We start from the raw sequence: 25922 nt of genomic DNA on the forward strand, positions 1-25922 counted from the left end.
CGTCATAATTATGACATGGGACTATCATGGGCATTACTGAACGCTTATGACAGATGTCATTAAGTGTCATCCAGGAAATTATGGTACCAACTCCATTTGTGTCCAGCTAGGATCTTTTACATCCGTTCAAAAGTGAGCTCATTTGCCACATAAAACTAAATGATAACTGTTATAATCATTTGTTAATGATCATGACAGTGTCATGTCATAATTATGTCTAATTGTCTAATGACAGTCTTATGGCGCCACTGTCAAATAAAGTGTTCCAAATACCGTAACTAGCAATTAATTAAAAAACAGGAACAGTAACTGAATATTTAGCACAGAACATGAATTTTGATTGTTACTTACATCTGTTGCGCTGCAATGCATGCTAGGAGGCATGATGGACAACAACAGTGTTGACAGCAGGTGGCATAAAAGGTTGATTGTCTCCCCCAAGGGAGCAGTGATGGCCAAATGAAGCCTCTTGAAGCAATGAAGCTTTGCAGCCAATTGGTTAAAAGCTTCATGGTGATTCATTTGGTCTTCTGACCGTCGTATGATACCGCTATCTAATGAAGTGTTCCCGGTTAATATCTTTTGGTGTAAATATCCCATAATACAGTGAGGACAGCTGCATCTTATAGTCCAGTACGGCTTATGTATGAACAAAGGCCGTTTTCGTGTCACATTTGGTGGTTGGCGGCTTATAGTCAGGTGCGCCTTATAGTGTGAAAATTACGATACTTATATACCCGTAACCCGCTACTTCTATGTAGCACTTGAGTCATATCACACCTTGGTGCATTAGCCAATCCTACTGCAGTGAGGGGTCTCAAACAACCAATCGTATTGCAGCGAGACGTGTCCTAGGATTCATTATCTCGGCGAAACTGCCACAATTCAAAATTTATATTATTAAAAATAAAACGGGATGTTTGTGCTTTTACGTATTTGTCATTTGGAAATTTACACAAACTTAAAAACTTCAATAACTTGAGGAAATAAGAAAACAGTACAATCATTTAGCCCTGATTCTTCAATATTTCAAACTTTGATAAGAGTACCCAGCCGTGTATGACTGAGTAAATATCAACACCCGGCTTACTGATCAATTTAATAACAAAAACTTTGTTAAGAAAAAGGTCGACACATGGCAAAGGAGAACAATTTATTCCAATTCCAGAGTCTGTAATAGTGTTTCTTTCCATTTTTAACTGCTTTGATGAGAAAAAAATATATAATAATAACCATTGTGCATTGAGGTGATAAAGGAATGACATTACATCCTGAATGAAGGACATGATCATTTATAAAGGACAGATGATGTTATAAATTTTCTCGAATCGACCATTACGCCTTGTGAAATAATGGCTTCCTAATTTTACAAGCAACGATAAAGCTACAGTTCATCTAACTAGCCATGACCTGCAAGATGGACGGTGCCATGGCCTCAAGTTTAGACAGGTGACACCAAAATTGTTAACTGTTAGACTGATCTACATTAATAACTGAGTTTTTTTTAACAGTTTTAAATTGACATTTGCCTGAAAGCTATGTGCTTTCAAAGATAGTTCGGCATGTACAAATATCATGAGATGAACGGAATCGTCACTTTTCTGGATCGCAGGCCTGTGCTATGCCTGTGCCTTCCTATCTGTTGCCATGAACTTGAATCAAGTGAGTAATTTTCACAGAAACATTTGGAATTGGGCTATATGAACAAACCCACTTCCGAGTGGTCACCAATCCGTAAAGTGAGCGTGAGAAACCCCCCAAATTACAGTTCCATTCCATATTCGACACAAAGAAGCATATGAGATGATGCGCCAACATTCGACCATTATCACCACCATTCAGCGCTCATGAAACTTCTTGACTGGTTCCTCTTCCACGCTTGTGACCCACATTTTAATTTTCTCCCAATTTGAGAGTTGCAAACTGCTTGGCCATTTGTAGCGCCTCCTCTAGACACTGCGTGTTGCGCCCAGCGGCTTGTGCGGACATGTCCTTGCCGCCCCCTTTGCCGTCCATCAGGGGACACAACTCCTGAACCCACTCGCTTGCCTTCAGGCCTCGATTAGCTTTCTCCTACGGGGTAAACATAGATCTCAGCGGTGGTTAACCCATTCATGCACGTACTAAAAACATTTTTTTCTAAAATGTTTTTATTACATTCATATAGGGCGAGGTCTCAAACTTGTTCAATTGTGCTAATTGTGACCCACGGGACAATATTTTGCTGGCCCCATTTGACATCTATTTGTGGCATTAGTGTTGCCCGTAAGTATTTTGCCATGGACAATAAAAAAAGACATAAATAACTTAAAATAAAATGAATAAATTAAATGAAGGATCTTTTTTTTTGGGGGGGGGGGGGGGCATTCTTTTGATAGTACTAAGTTCATAAAAAAAAAAAAAAAAGAATCAAAAATAGCTATGAATAATAAAAAAAATATACATTTTTGTTTGTTTGATGACATCACAGATACTCTCTGACCTGGGCTAGCAATTAATGAGTTAAGCTGATGATAACCTTTGAATATATTCCAATGCTGTGACCACTGTTCCTGAAAGGGTTAAGTGTGTATGATGAACATACAATAAAAGCGATACTGCACTCACCTGAGGGACTTCACACAAGCAGATGACCTTGCCGGCATCGGGGTCCACGGCAAAGAGCATGGCGGCGGTTTCAGGGGAGTTTGACTTCAGCACTTTCAGGCACTCATTGAGAGCCTGGAAAGGACAGCAGGGGTGAGCGTAGATTATAAAGTCAGTAAATTCATGAGCAGACAAAAAAAGATTTCAGAAGAACTGAATTTCAAAACAACTACCAGGGACGCCTTATTTACGGTACATTCTCATGGCTTCTCACCTTGGCTGAGGCACCGGTCTCCATGGCCATGACTAGCAGCGCTTGATTGGGGCTACTTTTGATCACCTCCTTGGTCTTTTCCAGAACTCTCTTCTGAATGTCCGCCTTGTAAGAACGGTCCAGGTCATCCATGGTCTTCTTTAGCCCCTTCAGGCTCTCCCTCATTTCATCCTTTCGCCACTGGGAGATCACTGCAGTGCCTATCGACTGTGCGTGGAAGAGATGCAGAAACAGTTTTAAAAATGTAAAAAAACAAACCTGGTAATGTGGCAAACAGTGTCGTTTTTGGACGCTCTTAATTTTCATCTTAGTCTTTTGGACGATAATACTTAGTCATATTTTAGTCATCTCAAAATGTGTTTGTCTTCGTCTAGTTTTAGTTGACGAAATCTTAAAACTAATCCCGTCTAGTTATAGTCAACGTTTATTAAAAATGTTTTCGTCTGTAAAAATTACATTTACTCCCAAAATATTTATACAGTGTATCACAAAAGTGAGTACACCCCTCGCATTTCTGCAGATATTTAAATATATCTTTTCATGGGACAACACTGACAAAATGACACTTTGACACAATGAAAAGTAGTCTGTGTGCAGCTTATATGATAGAGTTCATTTATTTTCCCCTCAAAATAACTCAATATATAGCCATTAAAATCTAAACCCCTGGCAACAAAAGTGAGTACACCGCATGGGAACTACATACATCCCTAAATGTCCAAATTGAGTACTGCTTGTCATTTTCCCTCCAAAAAGTCATGTGACTCGTGACAGAAGTGCTGACAGTATTGCTGCAGAGATTGAAGAGGTGGGAGGTCAGCCTGTTAGTGCTCAGACCATATGCCGTACTATACATCAAATTGGTGTGCATGGCTGTCACCCCAGGAGGAAGCCTCTTCTGAAGACGGTACACAAGAAAGCCCGCAAACTCTTCGATCGCAAACTGATGAGACGAAGATTAATTTGTTTGGTTCCGATGGTCTCAAGCATGTGTGGCGACGACCAGGTGAGTAGTACAAAGATACAGTGCCCTCCATAATTATTGGCACCCCAAGTTAAGATGTGTTTTTGGCTTCTAATATTTTTTTTTTCTTCTAAATAATATGGGACCTTAATGGACAAAAAGAGAAAAATCCAACCTTCAATACAAGTGCATTTATTCAGTGGGGGAAAAAATCCCACATACAGAAATAATTATTTGACATCAAATAATGTGTGTCACAATTATTAGCACCCCTGGTGTTAATACTTTGTACAACCCCCTTTTGCCAACAAAACAGCACCTAATCTTCTCCTATAATGTTTCACAAGATGGGCAAAGACAGAAAGAGGGATCTTAAGCCATTCCTCTTTGCAGAATCTCTAAATCTTCCAGAGACCTTGGTCCTCTCCTCTGTACTTTCCTCTTCAGCTCACCCCACGTTTTCAATGGGGTTGAGGTCTGGGGACTGAGATGGCCATGGGAGGAGCTTGATTTTGTGTCTTGTGAACAATTTCTGTGTAGATTTGGCCATATGTTTAGGGTCATTTTCTTGCTGAAAGACCCAGTGACGCCCCATCTTCAGCTTTCGGGCAGAGGGCAACAGATTTTGATTTAAAATATCCTGGTATTTCAAAGCATTCATGATGCCATGCACCCTAACAAGGTTCCCAGGGCCTTTGGAAACGAAACAGCCCCACAACATCACTAGACCAACCCCTATACTTCACTGGCAAAGCACGTCACGAGTGGCACAACCAGACACTGCTACGATGCAGGCTAACCCCACATAAAATGTCTTACATTGCGTATCAGTATGTGGGGTGAGACTACTGAAGAAACTTAGTGTGGATTTAAAAGAATGTACAAATATGGGACAATTTAAGAAACTGTATAAATGGTAAATGGTGTTATACTTGTATAGCGCTTTTCTACCTCTCAAGGTAGATGATTTTCAAAAAATATAAAGAAGAGGGAGATATGGATAACAACTAGGGTGTTGTGGTTATTGTGATACGGGACATTGCGGTTATTTATTCATGTTTTCTGGGCTGATTTATGGACTGGGCTTTTGCAACATTCGTTTATAGGTAATAGGTTACATGGTGAGATTGTATATGTGTTAAACAAGAATGTATATATTTGAATGGAACTGATATGTCAGGACTTAAGGACACGGGGTGGGAGTAAAGGTACTTCTTCTCACTCCTTTTCGAATGCTCATATTTTGTTTTTCTTTTCTTTTGATTATTGTCACCGATTATTGGTAGCTATGTATTAAGTATTCGAAATAAACATGTTCAAGCAAACATTGTGAACATATGACGGACGCTATTGCACATTTTTGTCTCGTTCTCGTTTTGTCAGACGAAAACGGGCATTTGTATCGTTATACTCTCCCAAAACACGTTTTTAGCTCTTTAACGTCTCGTCATCGACATGAAAAAAACGTGTTGGTAGACAAAATATTTTCGTTATCGCCGTCGTTGAAGAAAAGAACACTGGTGGCAAAACATACAAACCTCTGTCATGTCTGCAATATCTTTCTGGACGTCCTTGTTGGGTACTGTCTGCTGCTTCACTTTGTCTGCGAGGGAACCTAGAGCTTGCTTCAGTGTGTCGGCTTTCCTCTGAGCCTGGTTCACAACAATGAACATGCTGTTACTCTCAAATTGTGTGAAAGTTACATGCATTATCTGCAACCAGCAACATTTGGTTATAACTGCTTGAAGGAGTGCCACAATTCCATCGTCTCTCACCACGAAACAAGATTGTGATCGAGTATTGCGCTTTCAATACGCGTATAGTTACAGGCTTATGGTGCTGGCCAAAAGCATTGGCTCCCGGCAAGTCTGTCAGACATTGCAATCATTTTTCTGGGAGAAATTGAGCTTTAACAAATCCTTTGGTAGTAATATCTTCATTTATTTTGCTTGCAATTAAAAAAAACACAAAAGATAATGGAAAAAATTTAAATCATTATCATTTTACACAAACCCCCAAAAATGGGCCGGACAAAAGTATTGGCACCCTTTGAAAAATCATGTGATGCTTCTGTAATTTGTGTAATTAACAGCACCTGTTACTTACCTGTGACACATAACAGGTGGTGGCAATAACTAAATCACACTTGCAGCCAGTTAAAATGGATTAATGTTGACTCAATCTCGGTCCTGTGTCCTTGTGTGAACCACATTGAGCATGGAGAAAAGAAAGAACTGTCTGAGGACTTGAGAAGCAAAATTGTGAGGAAGCATGGGCAATCTCAAGGCTACAAATCCATGTCCAAAGACCTGAACATTACTGTATCTACCGTGCACAGTGTCATCAATAAGTGTAAAGCCCATGGGACTGTGGCTAATCTCTCTAGATGTGGACGGAAAAGAAAAATTGATGAGAGATTTCAATGAAAGATGGATGGCGGATAAAGAACCTCGACTAACATCCAAACACGTTCAAGCTGTCCTGCAGTCCGAGGGTACAACAGTGTCAACCCGTACTATCCGTCGGCGTCTGAATGAAAAGGGACTCTATGGTAGGACACCCAGGAAGACCCTACTTCTGACCAAGAGACATAAAAAAGCCAGGCTGTAGCTTGCCAAAACTTACCTGTGGAAGCCAAAAACGTTTCGGAAGAATGCTCTCTGGTCAGATGAGACAAAAGTAGAGGTTTTTGGGAAAAGTCATCAACATAGAGTTTACAGTGAAAAAAATGAGGCTTTCAAAGAAAAGAACACGGTCCCCACGGTCAAACATGGCGGAGGTTCCCTGATGTTTTGGGGTCGCTTTGCTACCTCTGGCACTGGACTGCTTGAACGTGTGCATGGCCTTATGAAGTATGAAGACTATCAACAAATTTTGCAGCATAATGTAGGGCCCAGTGTGAGAAAGCTGGGTGTCCCTCAGAGGTCATCGGTCTTCCAGCAGGACAATGACCCAAAACACACTTGAAAAAGCGTTGTTTGAGAGAAAGCACTGGAGACTTCTAAAGTGGCCAGCAATGAATCCAGACCTGAATCCCATAGAACACCTGTGGAGAGATCTGAAAATGGCAGTTTGGGGAAGGCACCCTTCAAATTTCAGAGACTTGGAGCAGTTGGCCAAAGAAGAATGGTCTAAAATTCCAGCAGAGCATTGTCAGAAACCGGAAGCAGTTGTTCGCAGTTATTTTGTCTAAAGGTTGTGCTACCAAGTATTAGGCTGAGAGTGCCAATACTTTTGTCCGGGCCATTTTTGGAGTTTTGTGTAAAATGATAATGATTTAAAAAATTTTCCCCCCATTCGCTTTGGTGTTTTTTTCATTGCAAGCAAAATAAATGAAGATATTACTACCAAAGCATTTGTAATTGCAATCATTTTCTGGGAGAAATTGAGCATTATCTGACCGAATTGCAGGGGGTGCCAATACTTTTGGCCAGCACTGTAATTATCTTTTACTCCCACTTTAAAAGGGACAAAAAACACCTTTATCAAATGCATCCCAGCAGAAAAAAACTTGTGAAACCATTTTAGGAACTGTCGTCACTACTGTACAGTGGGCATTTATTCAAAAGTTATTAGCTTGAGTCATTCACTGTCAGCTTAAGTCACAGTGTATGCGTAGGGGTATTTAGTTTTAAAAAAAAAAAAAAAAAAAAAAAAGGACATTGAAATCGACAACACTTAATGACAGCAATAGAGTTTTTCCTGATGTGTAAAAGTGGGGAAAAGGTCAATTAAAGTGCACGTGACACGAAAAGCATGTTTATTTCATAATAATAATGATATGGACAAATGATATGGACCGCTTGGATGTGTGTGGAAGCGATCGCAATATTTATTTCGTTTTTTGAATCCCGCGCCATGAAAATGAGTGACTTCCGGCTTCGGTCTTGCATTGAGGAGGAGGGCGCTGTGACGTGTACGGGAGAAGGACTCCTCTTCACTATACAGCCGTACGGTTGTGTATGAGGACTAACTATTCAGCTGATTTTTCGGATTAATACGTTTATTTTTCGCATCACGCCAGCCAAATGGCTGCAGAAAAATCTTGCTGTATGAGGGAGAGGCGTGCGAGTTTCAAAAGGTTCCCCATTCACCGTGGATATTGGCCAAAACAAGCCCTACAACTGTGGGGCAATTGGACTTACGAGGAAGTGAGTAAAAATCTTGTTTTGTATTATGTTGAATACGAATACAGCGATTACAAAGTAAACACTACAAACTTTCTTTAAATAAAGCACTACTTACGTTTGATCATTGATAGTCATGTAAAAAGGTCTCCTCATGCACATTAGCTGCACGTTAGCTGCACAAGAACTGCAGCCGCCCTCCTCCGGGGAACGAGCTGTAAATTGCTCTCCGCCGGGCGGTTTGCCGATCCGCAAAAACAATACGACAACCCAGTCGTCATGTCAAATAATCCGGGCTAGTTATGTGTGATTTTCCACTTCGAAGACTTTGAAACATCACTCAGTTCGGGTTAGCATGTCGGCTAGCTGTCACGCCTCTTGGTTTGTTTACATTCTCCGAAGCCGGGGAAGGGAAATGACATAATATGTCCGATTTAGGTGTCATAAAATATCGTTCGGGAGGTGCGACAGGAAAGGTGAAGTCGAGAGTTTTGACCATTATGGAGTAATTTTGCCATGTCGTCCTGAATAAGTGCATTTTTATTATTTCATATTCCATTTAGCACAAGACTGTTATTTGTCATGACCATGCCATTCATTTAGCAGTTGGGGAAAATACTTGGATAAAAAGAATATCCTGTAAAAATATTGGAGTAAAGAGACAGAAACAATGACAATGACATGTTGCTGCTCTCTTCGTCGCGTTTTCCTTGTTCTGAATAATTCCCCCTCAGTGGGCTGTAAAGTAAAACCGATGAGCCCAGTCTCCCGCTGATGTCATCCACCTGTTGGGGACGCTTGAGCCCTATAATGGTAGGCGTGGCTAACCGGCAGATTAAAAGACTAATGTCTCGTCATCTGCGCTTTGTTAAATTGTTGTATATAGTCGAATCGTCTCAAAATATGATTCTAATTCACATAATAATGCTATTTAAGACTTTTTTTCTCCTGTCGTATGCTCTTTAAAGCCAGTAGGTGGTAACCACCCCTAATGCAAGCAGTCGTTTTATCAATGCCTGTACTATTTTAGCCAGTCAAAAACAGTTCAACTATTCCAGATTTCTCGCCCCACCTTGTGATGTCATTAATATTCATTATCATATCACATTTATCTGTCCTCAAGTCTATCAAGTGTATGTGTGCGTGGGTACAACTGACATCACAAAATGGCTACGTTCGAAAGCGGTGTCATTTCTGTGTTTAAACATTATTTGCACCATTATCCGACTACGTCTACACTAGGAAGGATCATTTTTTGCCTTGTAATTCGGACAATATTTCATACCCGTCCGCACTGCGTTTAGGGTGCGTTTATAAACGCCACGCTCCTGCAAGGGATGCCTGCGCAAAAAAGAGCAGTCTCGTGTGTGATGTCATCGTCCGCACAGGTCACTTTTTTGGATATATTCAAGCGTAAAATTTACAAGCTCTTTCAGTTGTTAAAAGAGGAGCCGGAAGGCCACGTCTGTACCATTAGCCTCCATCGTTTAGGATGCTGTAATGCCACACAAAAAAAAAAATCGATGGCGCGCTCCGTTGGCTCCGATTTTTACATGGATAGCCCAGCTAACTATACCGGATACCCTGAGTTTAAGTAATTAGAAAGCCCTCTCCTCTGTGTAATAAACTACCCGGACAAGAGGTACATTATTGTGGCCGACATGCCGTATAGTACAATAAATTGAACGTTTAAGGACATTATCTGTCCTAGTGTAGACGTAGCCTCAGAAGTCTAAGAAGTTCGCAATTTACAGTACATACTTAAATACTTTGAGTCACTGTCTTTCTCATGAAAGTCATTTACATTAAGTGTTATCTGTCCTTCTAAATATTAATTTGGCTTCTTTGACTGGGATGAAAATTGGTGTGCGCCTTTTGCAAAATATTTCGCCACTGAAAATCAAAATTTTAATTCAGTAAAGCTGGCCACTAGGAAGAAAAACATGTTCACAGTCTGACCCTAAACATTCCTGACAAGTCATCACAGAATACTTAAACTGCTGTGCAAGTTCTGACCTTCTGGGCCTCGCTTCCCGTCACCGCAACAATGCGACGGATGCCCTTAGCGATGGCCTCTTCTGAGACGATGACAAACGGCGCAGCATGAGCAGAGTTCTGCAGATGGCTACATATAACGACATGGAACAGGACAGTTCGCAGGAGGTATGGAATTGCTCCTTTGCGTTCATCATCCTTTATCGATCCCACGTTAGCCATTTCAAGATAAATACTCACGTTCCACCACAAAACTCAATGGAGGTAAGGGAACCAGCGGCACTGTTGGGGTCATCCAGCAAGTCCTGAACCGGAACGCCGATGGACACAACCCTCACCGGGTCGGGGTACGTCTCATCAAACACTGCACGCAGACCCTGAATAGCCTTGGCTTGTGCCAAGGAGGCTTCAAGGGCGTAAACGGGCTGAAGCAAAAAGAGAAACAAATCATTTAATCCTGCAATTTGTATCAAATAACTAATACAGCATTTGGCTTTCTCTACTGACCTTGGCATCTCTTATCATAGCGCAAGCAATCTCTTCGGTCCGACGGACCTCCCCCGTGCTAAGGGCGCCTTTAGCAGTGAAGTCAAACCGAAGTCGGTCCGACGCCACCAAGGAGCCCCTTTGGTCTGCCTCGCCCAAAACTCCCCTAAGAGCAAAGTTGAGGATGTGCGTAGCTGTATGGTTGCTCATGATGGGCCTGCGGCGAGCCTGGAGAGAGTAAATGAGTAAATAAAAAGGCCAAAAGAATCCAGGATTTTCCCTGTGGGCGCACTTTCAGTAAGTAATAAGCTCACCTCGTCTACATGTAAGGTGACACGGTCTCCGACCTTCATTGTTCCGTAAACGGTGCCCACGTGGAGGACGTAACCTCCTCTAACCTGTGTGTTCTTCACCGAAAACTCCATTCGCTGCCAAAGAAACAGAAGATCACGCTCATAACATTAACTTACTCACTGCCAGTAAGAGCAGTAGACATCAAATCCATTTAAACTGGGATGGCTGGCACTAAATGACCATGTTTTCAGTGCCAATCCATTTGATTGCAGCCAGCAGTGTTTTCGTCAACGATGACTATAACGAAAATATTTCGTCAACGAACAATTTTTTCGTGACGATGATGAGACAATAACAAGCTAAAAACGTGTTTTGGTAGACTAAAACAACAAGCTCAATGCCAGCGAGATGAAATTATGCAAAAGTTTCCGTCACATGTTCACGGTGTGTGATATTTTATGTGTAATTAGCCTGCATGGTAGCAGTGTCTGGTTGTGTCACTCATGTGACGTCCTGCCCCCCCGCCCTACACTCACCAGTGCAGTGTCCTTTCTAGTCTCAAGGCTTGCACACTTAAGATTCGTTTTCTTATCTTGGCCAGAGAGAATATGCAATGTTTTGTTGTTGTTGCCTTTAGAGGACAATGTTGAATGATCATCACACATTATATGTGACTCGTAGAGTTAGCATAGCATTCGCATTGATAACTGCGAGCGTCCTTTTAAACTCTGACAATGTTTTTTTTTTTTTTTTTTTTTTTTTTTTTTTTTAACATACAGTTCGTGGCGTCCAGGTGGGTATAATTGAAAATAATGTACCATTTTCCTGCTGTGTGTGTATTATCAAAAGCTAGTGTTGTCCTTGTAGACACTACAATATGTGCTCGTCTGTCAATGTTTATTCAAAAGAGTTGGAAACTAGGGTTGTTCCGATCATGTTTTTTGCTCCCGATCCGATCCCGATCGTTTTAACTTGAGTATGTGCCGATCCCGATATTTCCCGATCCGATTGCTTTTTTTTGCTCCCGATTCAATTCCAATCATTCCCGATAATTTTTTCCCCATCATATACATTTTGGCAATGCATTAAGAAAAAAATGAATAAAACTCGGACGAATATATACATTCAACATACAGTACATAAGTACTGTATTTATTTATTATCACAATAAATCCTCAAGATGGCATTTACATTATTAACATTCTTTCTGTCAGAGGGATCCACGGATAGAAAGACTTGTAATTCTTAAAGGATAAATGTGACTTTGTATATTGTGACTAAATATTGTCATCTAGTGTATTTGTTGAGCTTTCAGTAAATGATACTGTAGCAATTTAACTTCTGCCCAAATGCATGATGGGAAGTGCAACCATGACTGTGTGTCGTGGTACCAATTGATATATTTTCTCTGCGTTGGGAAATAACATAGGGTGTTAAGAAAAAAATCATCTATTACCTTTCTTCCCCGCATTGCTTCCCTCAATTATTCTAATCATTGGGAGAGGGATAGTAAGGCTTCAGCCATTTAAAAAAAAGGCTCCAAAGGCTGCCAAAATTCACTCATTTTACGCTGCCTTTTAGCTCTATATACTGTACGGGTAAAATACCGCAATTATAGATTAAACGCGACAATGCGTGAGTGGGTCGTGCAGCGCATGCGTTAATTGAGTTAAATATTTTTTTTAAATCAAAATCTCTTTATTTTTCACAATAGTAGTGCGTTGGTTTCCAGTTAGGAAAAAAAGAAAAATACAAAGTGGGATGAGAAATGGGACTTACATCCAACACACATACAATAGAGAATGATAATAAAAATAGGGGAAAAAAAAAATAATAATAATAATGATAACCGAAATAAACCAAAAATAAACCATGAAATTAATCCCTGTCACTGCCAGTGAGTTTTATGACCATTGCACATTGAGTTTTAGTAATTGTTTTGGATAGTAAGTATCAATACAATAAAGATATGTCAGATTATGGAATGCCAAGGGCTTAAAAGGACTAACACATGTTTAAAAAATGTCCCCAGGCACGTAGAAATCTCCCATTAGAATAATAGAGAGAGTATCTGATCTTTTCAATTTTCAAACATGTCATTAAGGCCGTCAGCCAATCAGTGTGTGTGGGAGGGAGGGGGTCCACCCACCTGAGGAGGACAGACCTACGGGCCAGGAGGGAAGCAAAGGCTAGAGTACGGCGCTGATCAGCAGACAGTCGAGAGTCCTCTGTAACTCCGAATAAACCAATAAGAGGGTTCGGTTCCACCCTCACTGTTAAGATCTGTGAGAGGGAATGAAAAACCTCTGTCCAGAATTTGCTGAGTTTAGTACAGGTCCAAAACATATGAAAGAGTGAGCCATCTGAGATGTTGCATTTGGAACAGAGTGGGCTGATGTCAGGGTAAAAAGTGGCCAGTTTGGTTTTGGAGATGTGAACTCTGTGGACCACTTTGAATTGGATTAGATTATGGCGAGCGCACAGAGATGAGGAATTGACTCGTTTTAAGATAGATAACCATGTTTCCTCAGAGAAGGGGGTACCAAGGTCCTCCTCCCATTCCGCCCTGACTCTATCCATAGATGCAGACTTCAGAGCCAACATCGCGCTGTAAAACACAGAGATAGGCCTCTTCTGGTTTGGTTTTGAGGAAAGAACCATGTCAACAATAGTCCTGTCGGAGTTTAGCGTGGCGGGCAGATTACAAAGTATAAAATGTCGAATTTGCAGATAACGGAAGAAATTTGACTGTGGAAGTGCAAACTTGTTACGTAATTGTTGAAATGATGCCAAATTATCATCAATAAATAAATCTCTGAAGTGTTCTATTCCCCTCTGACTCCACTCTTTGAAGGCGGGGTCATTGAGTGAAGGTTTGAAGAAATGATTACGTAGTATTGGGCTTGATGGTGAGAAGTCATGTAAAATGAAAAACTTTCGGAACTGAGACCAGATCCTCACTGAGTGTTTAACCACTGGGTTCTTTAAAGATCTGGTTGAGAGTGGAAGAGAGGAGCCCATCAATGCAGCCAAGGATACATCATCCTCTGATCTCAACTCCATTGCCACCCAGTCAGGAGGATCTGGACGACAATGAAAGTGAGACCAGAATGTAAGACACCGCAGGTTGGCCGCCCAATAATAAAAACGGAAATTAGGCAAAGCCAAGCCACCGGCAGCACTCGTCTTTTGTAAGTGGGTTTTATTAAGACGAGCCCTTTTTCCTTTCCAAATATAAGATGAGATAATCGAGTCAAGATGATCGAAAAAGGTTTTGGGAATAAAAATTGGTAGCGCCTGAAATAAGTACAAGAATTTTGGTAAAATTGTCATTTTAATCGAATTTATTCGCCCAATGAGAGACATGGAGAGTGGTGACCATTGTGTGAGTGTTTGTTTGGTTTGATTTATTAGGTTTAAAAAGTTCTCTTTAAAAAGGTCTTTGTGCTTCCGGGTCATCGTGATGCCTAAATAAGACACTTTGTGAGTTTCAATTTTAAATGGTAAATGGTGTTGAAAGTTGGTAAAGTCTGAAGCAGACATAATATTGCCAATTGGAAACAGCTCACTTTTTTCAAAGTTAATTTTATACCCTGATAGTTGACTGAAGTTATTAAGTAGTGATAGAGCCGAATGGAGAGAAGTAATCGGGTTTGAGACAAGGAGCATAAGGTCGTCCGCATAAATCGAGGTCTTATGTTCAATGCCGCCTCTCCATATACCCGTAATGTCATCCCGGCTACGGATGGCGATTGCAAGAGGTTCGATAACCAGGTCGAATAGCATGGGGCTGAGAGGACACCCCTGGCGAGTACCCCGATGCAGTCTGAAAGGATTAGACAGCTGGGAGTTGGTTCGGATAGAGGCTGTAGGATGAGAGTAAAGCAATTTAATCCACGCAATGAAATTTGACCCAAAACCAAATTTCTCCAGCACTGCCCACAGGTAGACCCACTCCACGCGATCGAATGCTTTTTCAGCATCAATGGAAACTATACACTCAGGGATGTCATCAGGAGTAGAATAGATCATGTTTAATAGTCGGCGTACATTAAAGAACGAGTGCCTACCTTTTATAAAACCGGTTTGGTCCTCAGATATGATAGCTGGGAGGATGGTTTCTAGTCTGCGAGCGAGAACTTTAGCTAGAATTTTTGCATCGGTGTTAATAAGAGAGATGGGCCTATACGAGGCGCAATGCGTGTAATCTTTGCCTGTTTTGGGGATAAGGGTAATATAGGCTTCAGAAAATGATTTAGGAAGGGAACCTTGCCAAAATGATTCGCAGAGCACAGAATAAAGTTGTGGAGTCAAAAGTAAAGAGAACTTTTTAAAGAACTCAGCTGGAAAACCATCGGGGCCTGGACTGCTGCCTGACTGCATTGAAAAAATAGCTGAGGCTATTTCATCCTGTGTTATAGGCTCATCCAGTCTCTTACCATGGTCTGGTTGGAGTTTGGGAACATTGAGACTGCTTAGAAAGTTGCAAATGTCATTAGGATCGGGTGGAGATTCTGAGGAGTAGAGGTTTGAATAAAAATCCCTGAAAGCATCATTAATTTGAGTGTGGTCCGTGGTAATTTCACCATTTTGTGTATGAATTTTAGTTATGTTTTGTTTCGCAGAAGAACCCCTCAGCTGGTTTGCAAGCAGTTTGTCGGCCTTGTCTCCGTGGGCATAGAATGTGGCTTTATTTTTGAGGAGCAAATGTTCGACTGAATGGGTAGTAAGAAGGTCAAATTTAGTTTGGAGCTCTAATCGTTCTTTATAAAGATTTTGATTTTTAGTTTGCGCATACTGTTTGTCAATTTCCCCAATTTGATGAGCCAGACCCGAACGCTCTTTGTTACCTTTACTTTTCATTTGAGCTGTGTAAGATATAATTTGTCCCCTAAGGTAGGCCTTAAGGGCATCCCATACAATCAGACTAGAGACCTCGGGGGATATGTTAGTCGATAAGAAAAAGGTTATTTCATTTTTTATGAACTCCACAAATTTGTCATCTGACAGAAGAGTGGAGTTGAAGCGCCACTGTCTGCTCCTCCGGGGGAGATTTGGGAGGGAGATGGCCATGGAAACAGGCGCGTGGTCTGAAATGACAATACTATGGTAATCACAGGAGCGGATAAGGGGCAGGAGACCATGGTCAAGTAAAAAATAGTCTATGCGTGAATATGTATGGTGGACATGTGAAAAGAAGGAGTATTCTTTTTCCTGGGGATGTAAAGAGCGCCACACATCGCAAACACCATATTGCATGAGGAAGGCCTGAATGAGAACGGCTGATTTACTCGGCATGCCGGGGTTGGTGGAAGACCGGTCTAAGAGTGGATCCAGCCAGCAGTTCAAATCACCTCCAAAGACAAGAGAGTATGTATTAAGGTCTGGGAGTAATGAAAATAGGCGCTCAAAAAAAGCTTGGTTGGGGGCATAAACATTAACGAGGACCACCATTGTGTTGTGTAATTTCCCAGTCACAATAACATATCGGCCAAATTTATCAGAGGTCACATTATGAGGCTCAAAGGTAATATTTGGAGAGATTAAGATCGAAACTCCTCTGGCCTTGGCCTGAAAGGAGGAGTGGAACGCCCCTCCCCCCCAACCCGTCAGGAGACGCCCGCTGTCTGAGGTGCGAATGTGTGTTTCTTGCAGAAAAGCAATATCTGCTTTAAGCTGTCTTAAATGTGAAAAAATCTTTCTCCTCTTCACTGGGTGGTTCAAGCCCCTGACATTCCAACTGACAAAATTCAAACAACTATCCACAAGCATTTAGAGAAAGTGAAGAGTGTGAAATTAACTAAATGGCCGGTCAAAGAAAAATAGATATATACGTGTACATTTGATTCCCTAGCTGTTGGCAGTGACCACCCCCCCACCCCACCCAAGAAAGCTGCCAAAAAGAAAAGCAGCAAGCTCTTAAACCCAAACATCTAACTAAATCTTCCTGTCCCAACTAAGTTGCTCCTCCGGTATCGAGCATTATAATAGTAAAAGTCAAACATCCCCATAGACAACATTGAAACAAAGATCAGTCCCGAAAGACTTGTCAGATTCTATTTAAATTAGATTCAATCGACTTGAATTGAATTTGGGACCAGTAAAAAAAAAAAAAAAAAGAAAAAAAGGGTTGAGTATAAAGCAGTACATACTGACATGTCAGTAGTCTTAAAGTTTCAAATGTGCTGGCTCCACTATAACTGTCACTCAGACTACAAATATACAAAGGAAAAAAAACATGTATGGCGCACGTACGCACATAAACGATTAGATTATTATGTTTTTTTGTTTTGTTTTTTTTTCCCCCCTTTTCTCTTTCTTTCCTTTTTTCTTTCCCTTTAAAATATTTATTTATTTATTTATTTATTTTAATAGAGCAGTTACGATAAGCGCGTTCCCTGCGTGTTCTGCATGGCTCAGTCGCGCTGCTATAGTAAAGTAGCTGATTACAGTAAATTTGTAAACTAACCAGCATGTCGGTACTCCGTGGCCATCTGGAACTACGGCAGAGTTACCTCTCATCCAGTCAGGTTGAAAGTGTGTTATGAAGTTATGAACGTGATTTGGGAAGGGTGTCGATGTACTTCTGTGCCTCTTCCACTGAGCTGATCCATTTCTTGACTCCCCTGGCCAGCGTGAGCCGCAGCCGGGCTGGGTATAGCAGCGCGGGTTTCAGACCCCGCTTGTACAGCTCCGCCATGACGTCTCGGTATTCCACGCGCTTGCTGGCCACCTCGGGACTGTAATCCTCCACCACTCGGATCGCGTGGCCGCGATAGTTGAGCATCCCTCTCCGACGCGACTCCCTGATGAGTAGGTCCTTGGTCTGGTAGCGGTGGAGGCGTACGATTACCGGTCGCGGCCGCTGTCCGGGAGCCGGTTTAGCCGCCAGGGTTCGGTGGGCTCTGTCGATGTCCGGCTTGGAAGGCAGCGTCTCGGAGCCGAAAACCTCCATCAGCAGGTCCGCGAAGAACTCGGAGGGTCGGCCGCTCTCAGTGGACTCAGGGATCCCCAGAATACGAATGTTCTGCCTGCGGCTTCGTCCCTCCAAGTCAGTCACTTTGGCTTTTAACTTGGCGTTGTCGATGGTCAGCGCGGCGCACCTTTCCTCCAGGTCGCTAACTCGCTGGCTCAGGTCGTCCGCGGCGAGTTCCAATGAGGACACACGCTGGTCGTGGTCATCCACAGTCTGTCTCAGCGTGTCCAGCTTTGAGTCCAGTTGACTGAAAGAACTTTTGAACTCAGCCGCGATTTCCTCGCGGTGGTTTTCGAGTAGCGTCGAGATCGCATCAAGTGTTAAGCTAGGGTTAGCTTCTTCTTTCTTGCTCGACTTACTGCCTTTAGAAGCCATTAGGAGAATTGGTTTTACCTTTAGAGCGTTATCAACCAAATAGACGAGTGATTTAAGTTGGGCGATGTTGTTGATAAAGCGATAAATTAACCGGCGAGCACGTGCCGTGCAGCTACTCCATCTGTCTCCGGAATCGGAAGTCCCAGTTAAATATTTTAACGTGACAAATGTAAAAAATATTCTCGCCGTTAACGCGATATTAATTTTATACGTATTAAAAAAAAGCATGTCCGATATTTTTTTGCCGATTCCGATACTTTGAAAATGACGTGATCGGGCCCGGTCGATCGGCACCTCTATTGGAAACCTTTATTAATTTGTTTATTTTTGGAGGGTTTTTTTTGTTTTTTACAGAGGAAACCGTTTTTAGTAAACGTTGAATAAAACTAGACAAAATTAGTCCTGAGTTTTCGTCAACAAAAACTAGACAAAGACGAACACATTTTGAGATCACTCAAATATGACTAAGACTTATACGTATTGTCGTCCAAAAGACTAAGACGAGAATAAAAAGGGCTGCATAAAAAAAACACTGGCTACCAGCCTGCCAAGTCCAAATGGACGGGACATCGCGCGCTGTCAGTGGTAACCAATGAGTTAATTTATGGAAGAACATTAAAGCTGTTAGAATAGTTTGAAGGTTGTTACTGTGTGGTACTGCATGTTGGTGGGATTGGCCTATTGTCAATGTGCGCCTTATCGTCCGAAATGACATTATATTGAGGAACGATATTTTCTATCATTTATACTAGGTGTTCCCTTGCAGTTTAGAATGTCAATAGGATGACACCCAAACCTAAAACGTATTCAGTTAACGCACAAGCATTTTTAACTGCACTTACATCCTCTGTGTTATCATCTTCTCGAAGTATGTAGCCTTCATCAAATGTCTGTCCGCCCTGCTCTGCATAGAAAGACGTCTGATCCAGCAGCACACCACACTTCTGTCCTGTGGTCACTTGTTCGCAGAAAGCGCGGTCGTGACGCAGGGCCAATACGGTGGCAGATGCCTGTTGGAACTCTGACAACACATCAATAGAATCAGGGGTAGCACACTTGGAAGCAAGTCAAATTCTGAAATGTCTTTAAAGGGTTCAGTACTGTAGGTGCCGTTTTCATCTGAGGTGTATTTGTATTTGGGAGAATCGTCTGTGGCGGGGATGTTCTTATTTCTCAGCTCTTCAATAGCATAGATGTCCAACATGATGTGGTCCACGTCTCCTGCTCCTTTACCTTGGGACTTTAACTATGCACACAAGCAAACACAAAGTCTAAACAATTAACATTATTTAGTCTCTAAAATTTTCAAAAAATGAAAGATGAAACTGCATAAATTTCACACACCGCTAAAACGGTTTTATCAAACCTTATCAATATTGCATAGGCAGCACTTGCATCAGAAGTTGCCAAAACACAAGAATGTAATCATCTTGTTCTTTCAGGCGAAGTGTTTTAGATCGCTTTTATATAAGATGCGCAAGGAGCAAGCCCACAAGCCTTTCAGCTCATTCGCTGCCCTTTACAACGATACGACATGAAATCCATTTCAACTACCAGGTTTTCCCCGGGCGATTTATAAGCCTGGTAGGGTAGGCCCTACTGGTCAAAATGGATTGGAATTACATCGGCGTCAAATCAATAGCAGCGAATGAGTTTGTTTATGAAAAATGTTAAAGCCATTAAAACAGTAGGAATTTGATCTGTGTCCTTAGTTTCTTAAGTAGTAATATGTTCATTTTTAAAGCACGTATGGGTTATCTCTCAACATCCATGGCTGACAATTAATAATACTTAATTCATATGTAAAGGTTTAAACTACCTTCTTTTTCTTAAGTCTTAAGTAAAGCTTCTATAAGGCTAGGTTCATACCGCAGGTCACAAGTCAGATTTTTTCGTGTTTTTGCGACTCGACTCAGGCATTAACTTGATAGTCTGAACGGGACAGGTCGCATAAAATTTCAAATCTGATCTAGGTCACTTTCGTATGTGGTTAAAATCCAATCTGAGCCACATTTTTCCAGAACGTGGCTGCGGTCTGAACTGTCAAGTCCCCCAAATTGGAATTCATACAGTAATTACGTCAGGAAAGAGCGAGCGAGAGAGACAGGGAGCTACGTTAGCGATGGAGCTGTGCGTGAGCGTTAGCCCCTAGCTTGAACTGACTTTTAGGGAAGAGTCAAGCTTGACAAGTCATTAAAAAAAAATAAAATGTGGGAGGGGGATAAGCTTGAGTTGAGAATGCTCAGTTTTCCTTCTGTGTTCCAAATCAGCAATATTTCAAGATTGCTTACACGGCAGAGAGTAGGGGCATAATGTCCGTATATGTGTGCGTCATGCCACACAGTGCGTGCATGCTATCAATCCACATGAACTTTGAATATAAGACTAAATGGGAATTACCGTATTGGCCCGAATACAAGACGGCCCTGATTATAAGACGACCCCCTCTTTTTCAAGACTCAAGTTTGAACAAAGACTGTTTGAACACCAAATACATTTTTATAAATATTAAAATAATTACAGTACATCCAAAACAAATGATTATAACAATATATTTGAGAGAAAAAGCATGTTATTTTGCCTCACTAAAAACTTAATATCTGAACATTTAAATATGTAAACTAAAGAGCAATCACATTCGTAAATGAACTGCTTCTGGATTTTGAAATGTAAATAAACCAATCTATTGTGATAAAACAACAAAATTGCAAGAACTGCATTAACCATCAAAGTGAAGTCTAACTGTAACTGTAGTCTTGAAACAAATCTGAATAAGGAAAAACATTGCAATGAAATAATGCAAACTGGTTAAACTTGAGAGTAGCTGAGATCTATCGCATCTCAGACTGCGAATTAAATAATCATCGGTAATGCGCATGCGTGATACTTGAACGGGCTCAATGGACAAAGGCAGTCTGAACAGGCACGCCAAAAAAACAGACATGAGAAAAAAAATCGGAATTGTGCATTAAGACCTGTAGTATGAACCTAGCCTTAGTTACTTTACAACATAAGTCATTTTTAAAAATTATTTTGATAAATACATTTCCATCCACTCTTATACTTTTTCCCACACAATGAACTTCCATTGCTCACTACACAAACTGAAACAAAATTCCAGTCCGCAAGTAAACGACACATTATGAGACAGTATCAGATGTCTGCATCCTTTATTTTTTTCTCACCTGCGCAGCTTTCTTTTCCTCCTCAAAGGAAGCTAAATCCACCTGCATGCCTTTCTCCTCTGCAATCAGCGATGTCAAGTCCAGAGGGAAGCCGTACGTGTCATACAACAGCCATGCTGTGTCGCCTAGATGCAAAAATGGAGAAAAGTGCTGGTCAGCGTTCAAAGTCAGCACACAAATTTGAGCACGCTCATGATAAATGCTTGAGTCTCTCACACCTGGAATGGTTTTACTGTCACCCATACTCATGATCTTCCTGTCAAGGATACGTCGCCCCCTGCTGAGGGTTTTGAGGAACTGTGCTTCTTCCTCATTTATGATGTCCTTGACAATTTCTGGGTCTTTCTTCAATTCAGGAAATGCTTCACCCTGAAAAATTGAACAAAGGTTGCTGAGAACAGTGGACAAGAAGAAGCAGAAAGATAAATGCAGTACGGGAAAAGCGAATGAAAGAGAATCATAAATCTAATTTTGCACAAAAGCTGAAGTGCACTCATTTCTCACACTTAACGAAAGTCATTGCTCTCCAACAAGTTGAGGCATCTCCAATCTACCGATCAAATTACTAATTTCCAATAGTATCTTTCTATCATTTATTAGCACCATTTATTTAATTAAGAGCTTGAAAAAAAAAGTTTAAAAAAAACATCTTGGTTTATTGGAACAGAAGTAGAAAAAAAAAAAATCTACTGTAAAGCTGTGTTAATTAACAAATCTTACCAGAGAATTGACGACCACATCGACCAATGATGCAAAAAACCCTTTCTGAGCACCTAACTTCTCATGGGAATATCGAACCGCACGACGCAGAATTCTTCGCAAAACATACCTGGTTGGAATTTAGCAGATGGTGTGAATGTCATTTCATGTGAATTCAGACTCATGACTTGAAAAGAAATGCAAAGGCATAAATTCCTACCCCCTTCCAGTGTTGTCAGGCCGCCCACCATCCGAAAGCGCAATGGTGATGGTGCGAGCGTGATCAGCCAGGACACGGTAGGCCATGTCGACACCGTCGGCATCCTCGGCGCCTACTTTGCCAGTGTATGGCCGGGCACCAGTACCCTGAAACAAAAAGGATTTTATATTGTTTAAACCTATAGTCTTTTTATGATCTCCTCTGAACAACATATAAAGTAGAGCAGTACAATTGAGAGTTCCCACAGGTTTCATCAACTGAAACTTAAGACTATTCAAGACCACTTAGAACATAATTTAATGCCAATTCTGTGGTCAAAATTACACCAAATATTTTGGGGGAAGATCAGTATCACAGGACATTTCTTAGGTACAATTTCAAACAATGCTGCACAATTTAAAATTTGAGGAATTCAAGACCAACCAGACAAAATTCAATAGTACACATAAGTGTAATTTATGTGGGGAACGGACTGGTTGCAGCCCACTCAATAATCAAACCAGAGACCAAAACCCCTCCAATATCCTAATTATTTAATTCTTTTTTTTACGCACAATAAATTATGGCCCTTCCATCACCATGTATTTAGGAATTCAAGACAACGCGCGCTCTCACATGTGCCAGCTCTTGGAAAGAGCCCGAAATCATCCTCGTGACTTGATTCTAGAGAACTTAATTTGGGGTTTTAATGGCAAAAGTGGGGTACGTTGAGGCAGCATGACGAACGTGAAGCTGTCTGGCCACTTGGCGGGACCTGTTATGGTTGTTTTTGAGTATGTTTAGATGAAAATGAAATTATGAACCTCCTGGCACCATGCGCATCTTTCGTGGCCGCTCAAGACACACTATATGTTGGCAAAAGCACACGGAGGATCGGGGTGGACTCCCAGTGTCAGGCGAAATGTAACTTTGGCTGTTTTAGCCAAAAATGTGGCACTCTGAGGCAGATTTTGGCATTTATTGCGCTGCCTTGAATGGACTTGAACTTTGAACGGACGTGTGGAATGAAACAATGTAAACTTCCAGGCACTTCACGTTTCTCTTGCGGCCGCCCGATGCTTACCTTTTTCGGGCACAAGAACACAGAGGATCTGGGTGAAATCCACGTTCTCAGGCAAAACATAACTTTGGCGTTTTAACCCAAAATGTGGCTGACACAAACCCCCTGAAATGCACAGTGCTTGGGGAGAACACCGTTTTTATGAGTTCAATCAATTGATCTTGTTTTTTACATTTCATTTTTTGGTAATTTATTTCAGAAATAATATTAAAGCAATTATAACAAATGCTATATTTCATTAAAGTAAATATACATGCTTGGTGATTAAAAAGTAGCTCCCTATTTATAAGTACGAATTAAATTAATTTATCTTTCTGAACAATATTTTTTATAGGAAATGAACATGAGAAGAAAGTATTGCATGGAGTTTTATTTCAAATTCAAAATGAGCGCCAGTATTAGGCACTAGTTTCTCAAGCCGCCTAAAAACCGCAATTAACTGATTTCACAAGGAACCCCAGCGGGTTTTAAATTTATAATAGTCACTACATTATTTCTGCCGGCCACACACTACCCATTTTTATCATATTAAAATCATAGCCGATTTAAAAATTGGGTGGAAACGCAGACTGTACAATTATCCGAATAGGTAACAGAGTAAAATTTGCCTGCCATAAAGTATGAGCTATTTCCTTACCACCATGAAGCGCCACATTCAGCAATGCCAGAGTGTAGTTTAGCCTCTTGTAGTGCGACACAAGGAGATAAACAACTAAGTACCAATATTGATAATCATCATTAAACCTTATTTTATAACCAAGCATTTGAAGGCAAAGAATATTTTCTTACATATATGTTGACTTGAGTTTTATGGTTAAAACCTTTAGTAGTTCTGAATGTGATTTGGGTTTTTTTCCTCATTATTCTAGTGATCTATCCAGTGATGTGAATCTTACTTTAAAAAAGTAAGTAATTACAATTACAAATTACTTCTCCCAAAAAGTAACTGGTGTTTTTTTTTTTTTCTCAATTCCGAAACAAACAAACAAACAAAAACAAAAAAAACAGGTCACACTATGTGAAGTTCAAAGGGTTTTTGGGACAATTGGCCCTTGCCCAATTGTTCGCCCAAAAATTAACTAGAAACAGGGGTATTGCAGATATTGCGATAACTAGATAGTAACCTTTGCTATGTTTAGAAGTTATCTAATATTGTGAATCAACCGTTAAAGTTGTTAAAATTGCTTCCGTTATTGCATTATTTCTCTTCTGTCTACTTTCAATATGTTAAAGTTTTAAAACTGTTTCATCATTTAAAGATAGATTCAAGTCATTATTTTGCCGATTGAGGAGTATTTTAGATAAAAAGTTACTTAGGTTCACTCGGAAGTTTCTCTACAACAGAGCCTTCCTGAGAAGTCTACTGCTTTAAGATGGCAGCGAGTCTATCAATTCGCATCTAGTTTTCTATTCATGTCCGAACGCTGCAGAGTTTTGTCATTTCGCAACTAGTTCTATATACATGTGATATCTACCTTAGCATCATGTGGGTGTAGTTTTTAGGCTATTGGCTACAGTCAGGTATTATTAGAGCCACCTAGCATCGCGTTTGCGACGGCGTCAAAACTCTTTTCCCTGATCCCCACTCTCCCGCTCTACTTCCGTGAGTCAGTGTCTCTCAGACTTTTCTCGCGTCATTCAACCAACGTAGCAATACAAAGTAACGCACGCCTTTACATCCTCAGTAACGGTAACAGCGTTGCAAAGATGAAAAATTAATTAGATTACTCACTACTGAAATAAACAACGCCGTTAGTAACGCTGTTATACTCTAACGCCGTTATTAACAACACTATCTTTACCTGAGCGGCTCATTGCAGCCTGTGTGTTTATTTACTAGCGACCATAAATTAAGTTTATGTTTGTAATATTATCTATATCTATATATTTGAGGTATTTAAATATTTTTTTCATGCAGGGTTTGTCCTCAGGCCTGCTTCAGGTAGAAATCTCAACCCCCCCAAATGGTCGATTCAAAGTTACGCACTTGATAGTACCTATTTGCGTACCTTCTGAATCGCTTCAAAGTATGGGATGAACAGATCAGTGTCGTAATTGGACATCTTGTTCTGCAGTACCGACACCAAGCGTTCCAAACCCATTCCAGTGTCGATGCTCTTCTTCGGTAGCGGTTTCAGCACTGTCTCGGACTCCCTGTTGAACTGGATGAACACCAGGTTCCAGACTTCCAGTACGTTGGGGTCATCCATGTTCACCAAATGGGCGGCATCTCTTCCTCCAATACGGTCGTAGTGGATTTCGCTGCAAGGACCGCAGGGGCCTGTGTCTCCCATCTCCCAGAAGTTATCCTTCATACTACCTGGTAGGATCCGCGCTTCATCCATCCTGACAGAAGGTCGCGAGGTATTATTGTACATTTTATGACTGATTATATTTCCCATCAGTGAAACTCCTTTGCCTAAAAGCAGAATGAAAAAATGCCTTACCGTCAAATATCAAATAAATTCACTCACCCAAGCGCCATCCAGATTTCTTTGCACTCCAAGTCCGCCTCCAGGCCCGCATCGTCGTTGCCACCGAAGTAGGTGACGTACAGGCGGTCAATTGAAATGCCAAACTCCTCCGTCAGCAGCTCCAGGGCCATCTTGCAGGCCAGTTGCTGCAGCACGCAGTGGAAAGGAAGGGAATTTAATGCATGAATGGGCATTTGAAAGAAAGAT

General features: G+C 41.1%; 1 protein-coding gene across 1 annotated transcript in view; it reads right to left on the bottom strand.

The window, feature by feature from the left end:
• Positions 1-1140: 1140 nt before the first annotated feature.
• The window catches only part of LOC130915724 (alanine--tRNA ligase, cytoplasmic-like), a 29904-nt gene continuing 5122 nt past the window's right edge, over positions 1141-25922 (bottom strand). The window contains exons 4-19 of the mRNA XM_057835728.1: positions 25716-25861; positions 25251-25587; positions 22182-22327; positions 21983-22091; positions 21481-21631; positions 21263-21387; positions 19179-19323; positions 18920-19098; positions 10747-10860; positions 10454-10660; positions 10187-10371; positions 9968-10076; positions 5363-5476; positions 2861-3067; positions 2608-2721; positions 1141-2073 (exon numbers count right to left, since the gene is read on the bottom strand). Coding sequence (XP_057691711.1) covers positions 1894-2073; positions 2608-2721; positions 2861-3067; positions 5363-5476; positions 9968-10076; positions 10187-10371; positions 10454-10660; positions 10747-10860; positions 18920-19098; positions 19179-19323; positions 21263-21387; positions 21481-21631; positions 21983-22091; positions 22182-22327; positions 25251-25587; positions 25716-25861 — 2568 coding nt within the window. The 3' untranslated portion in view covers positions 1141-1893. The remainder of the gene's footprint in view (positions 2074-2607; positions 2722-2860; positions 3068-5362; positions 5477-9967; positions 10077-10186; positions 10372-10453; positions 10661-10746; positions 10861-18919; positions 19099-19178; positions 19324-21262; positions 21388-21480; positions 21632-21982; positions 22092-22181; positions 22328-25250; positions 25588-25715; positions 25862-25922) is intronic.

Source organism: Corythoichthys intestinalis, chromosome 5 (genome assembly GCF_030265065.1).
Source record: "Corythoichthys intestinalis isolate RoL2023-P3 chromosome 5, ASM3026506v1, whole genome shotgun sequence".
Taxonomy (NCBI): Eukaryota; Metazoa; Chordata; class Actinopteri; order Syngnathiformes; family Syngnathidae; genus Corythoichthys; species Corythoichthys intestinalis.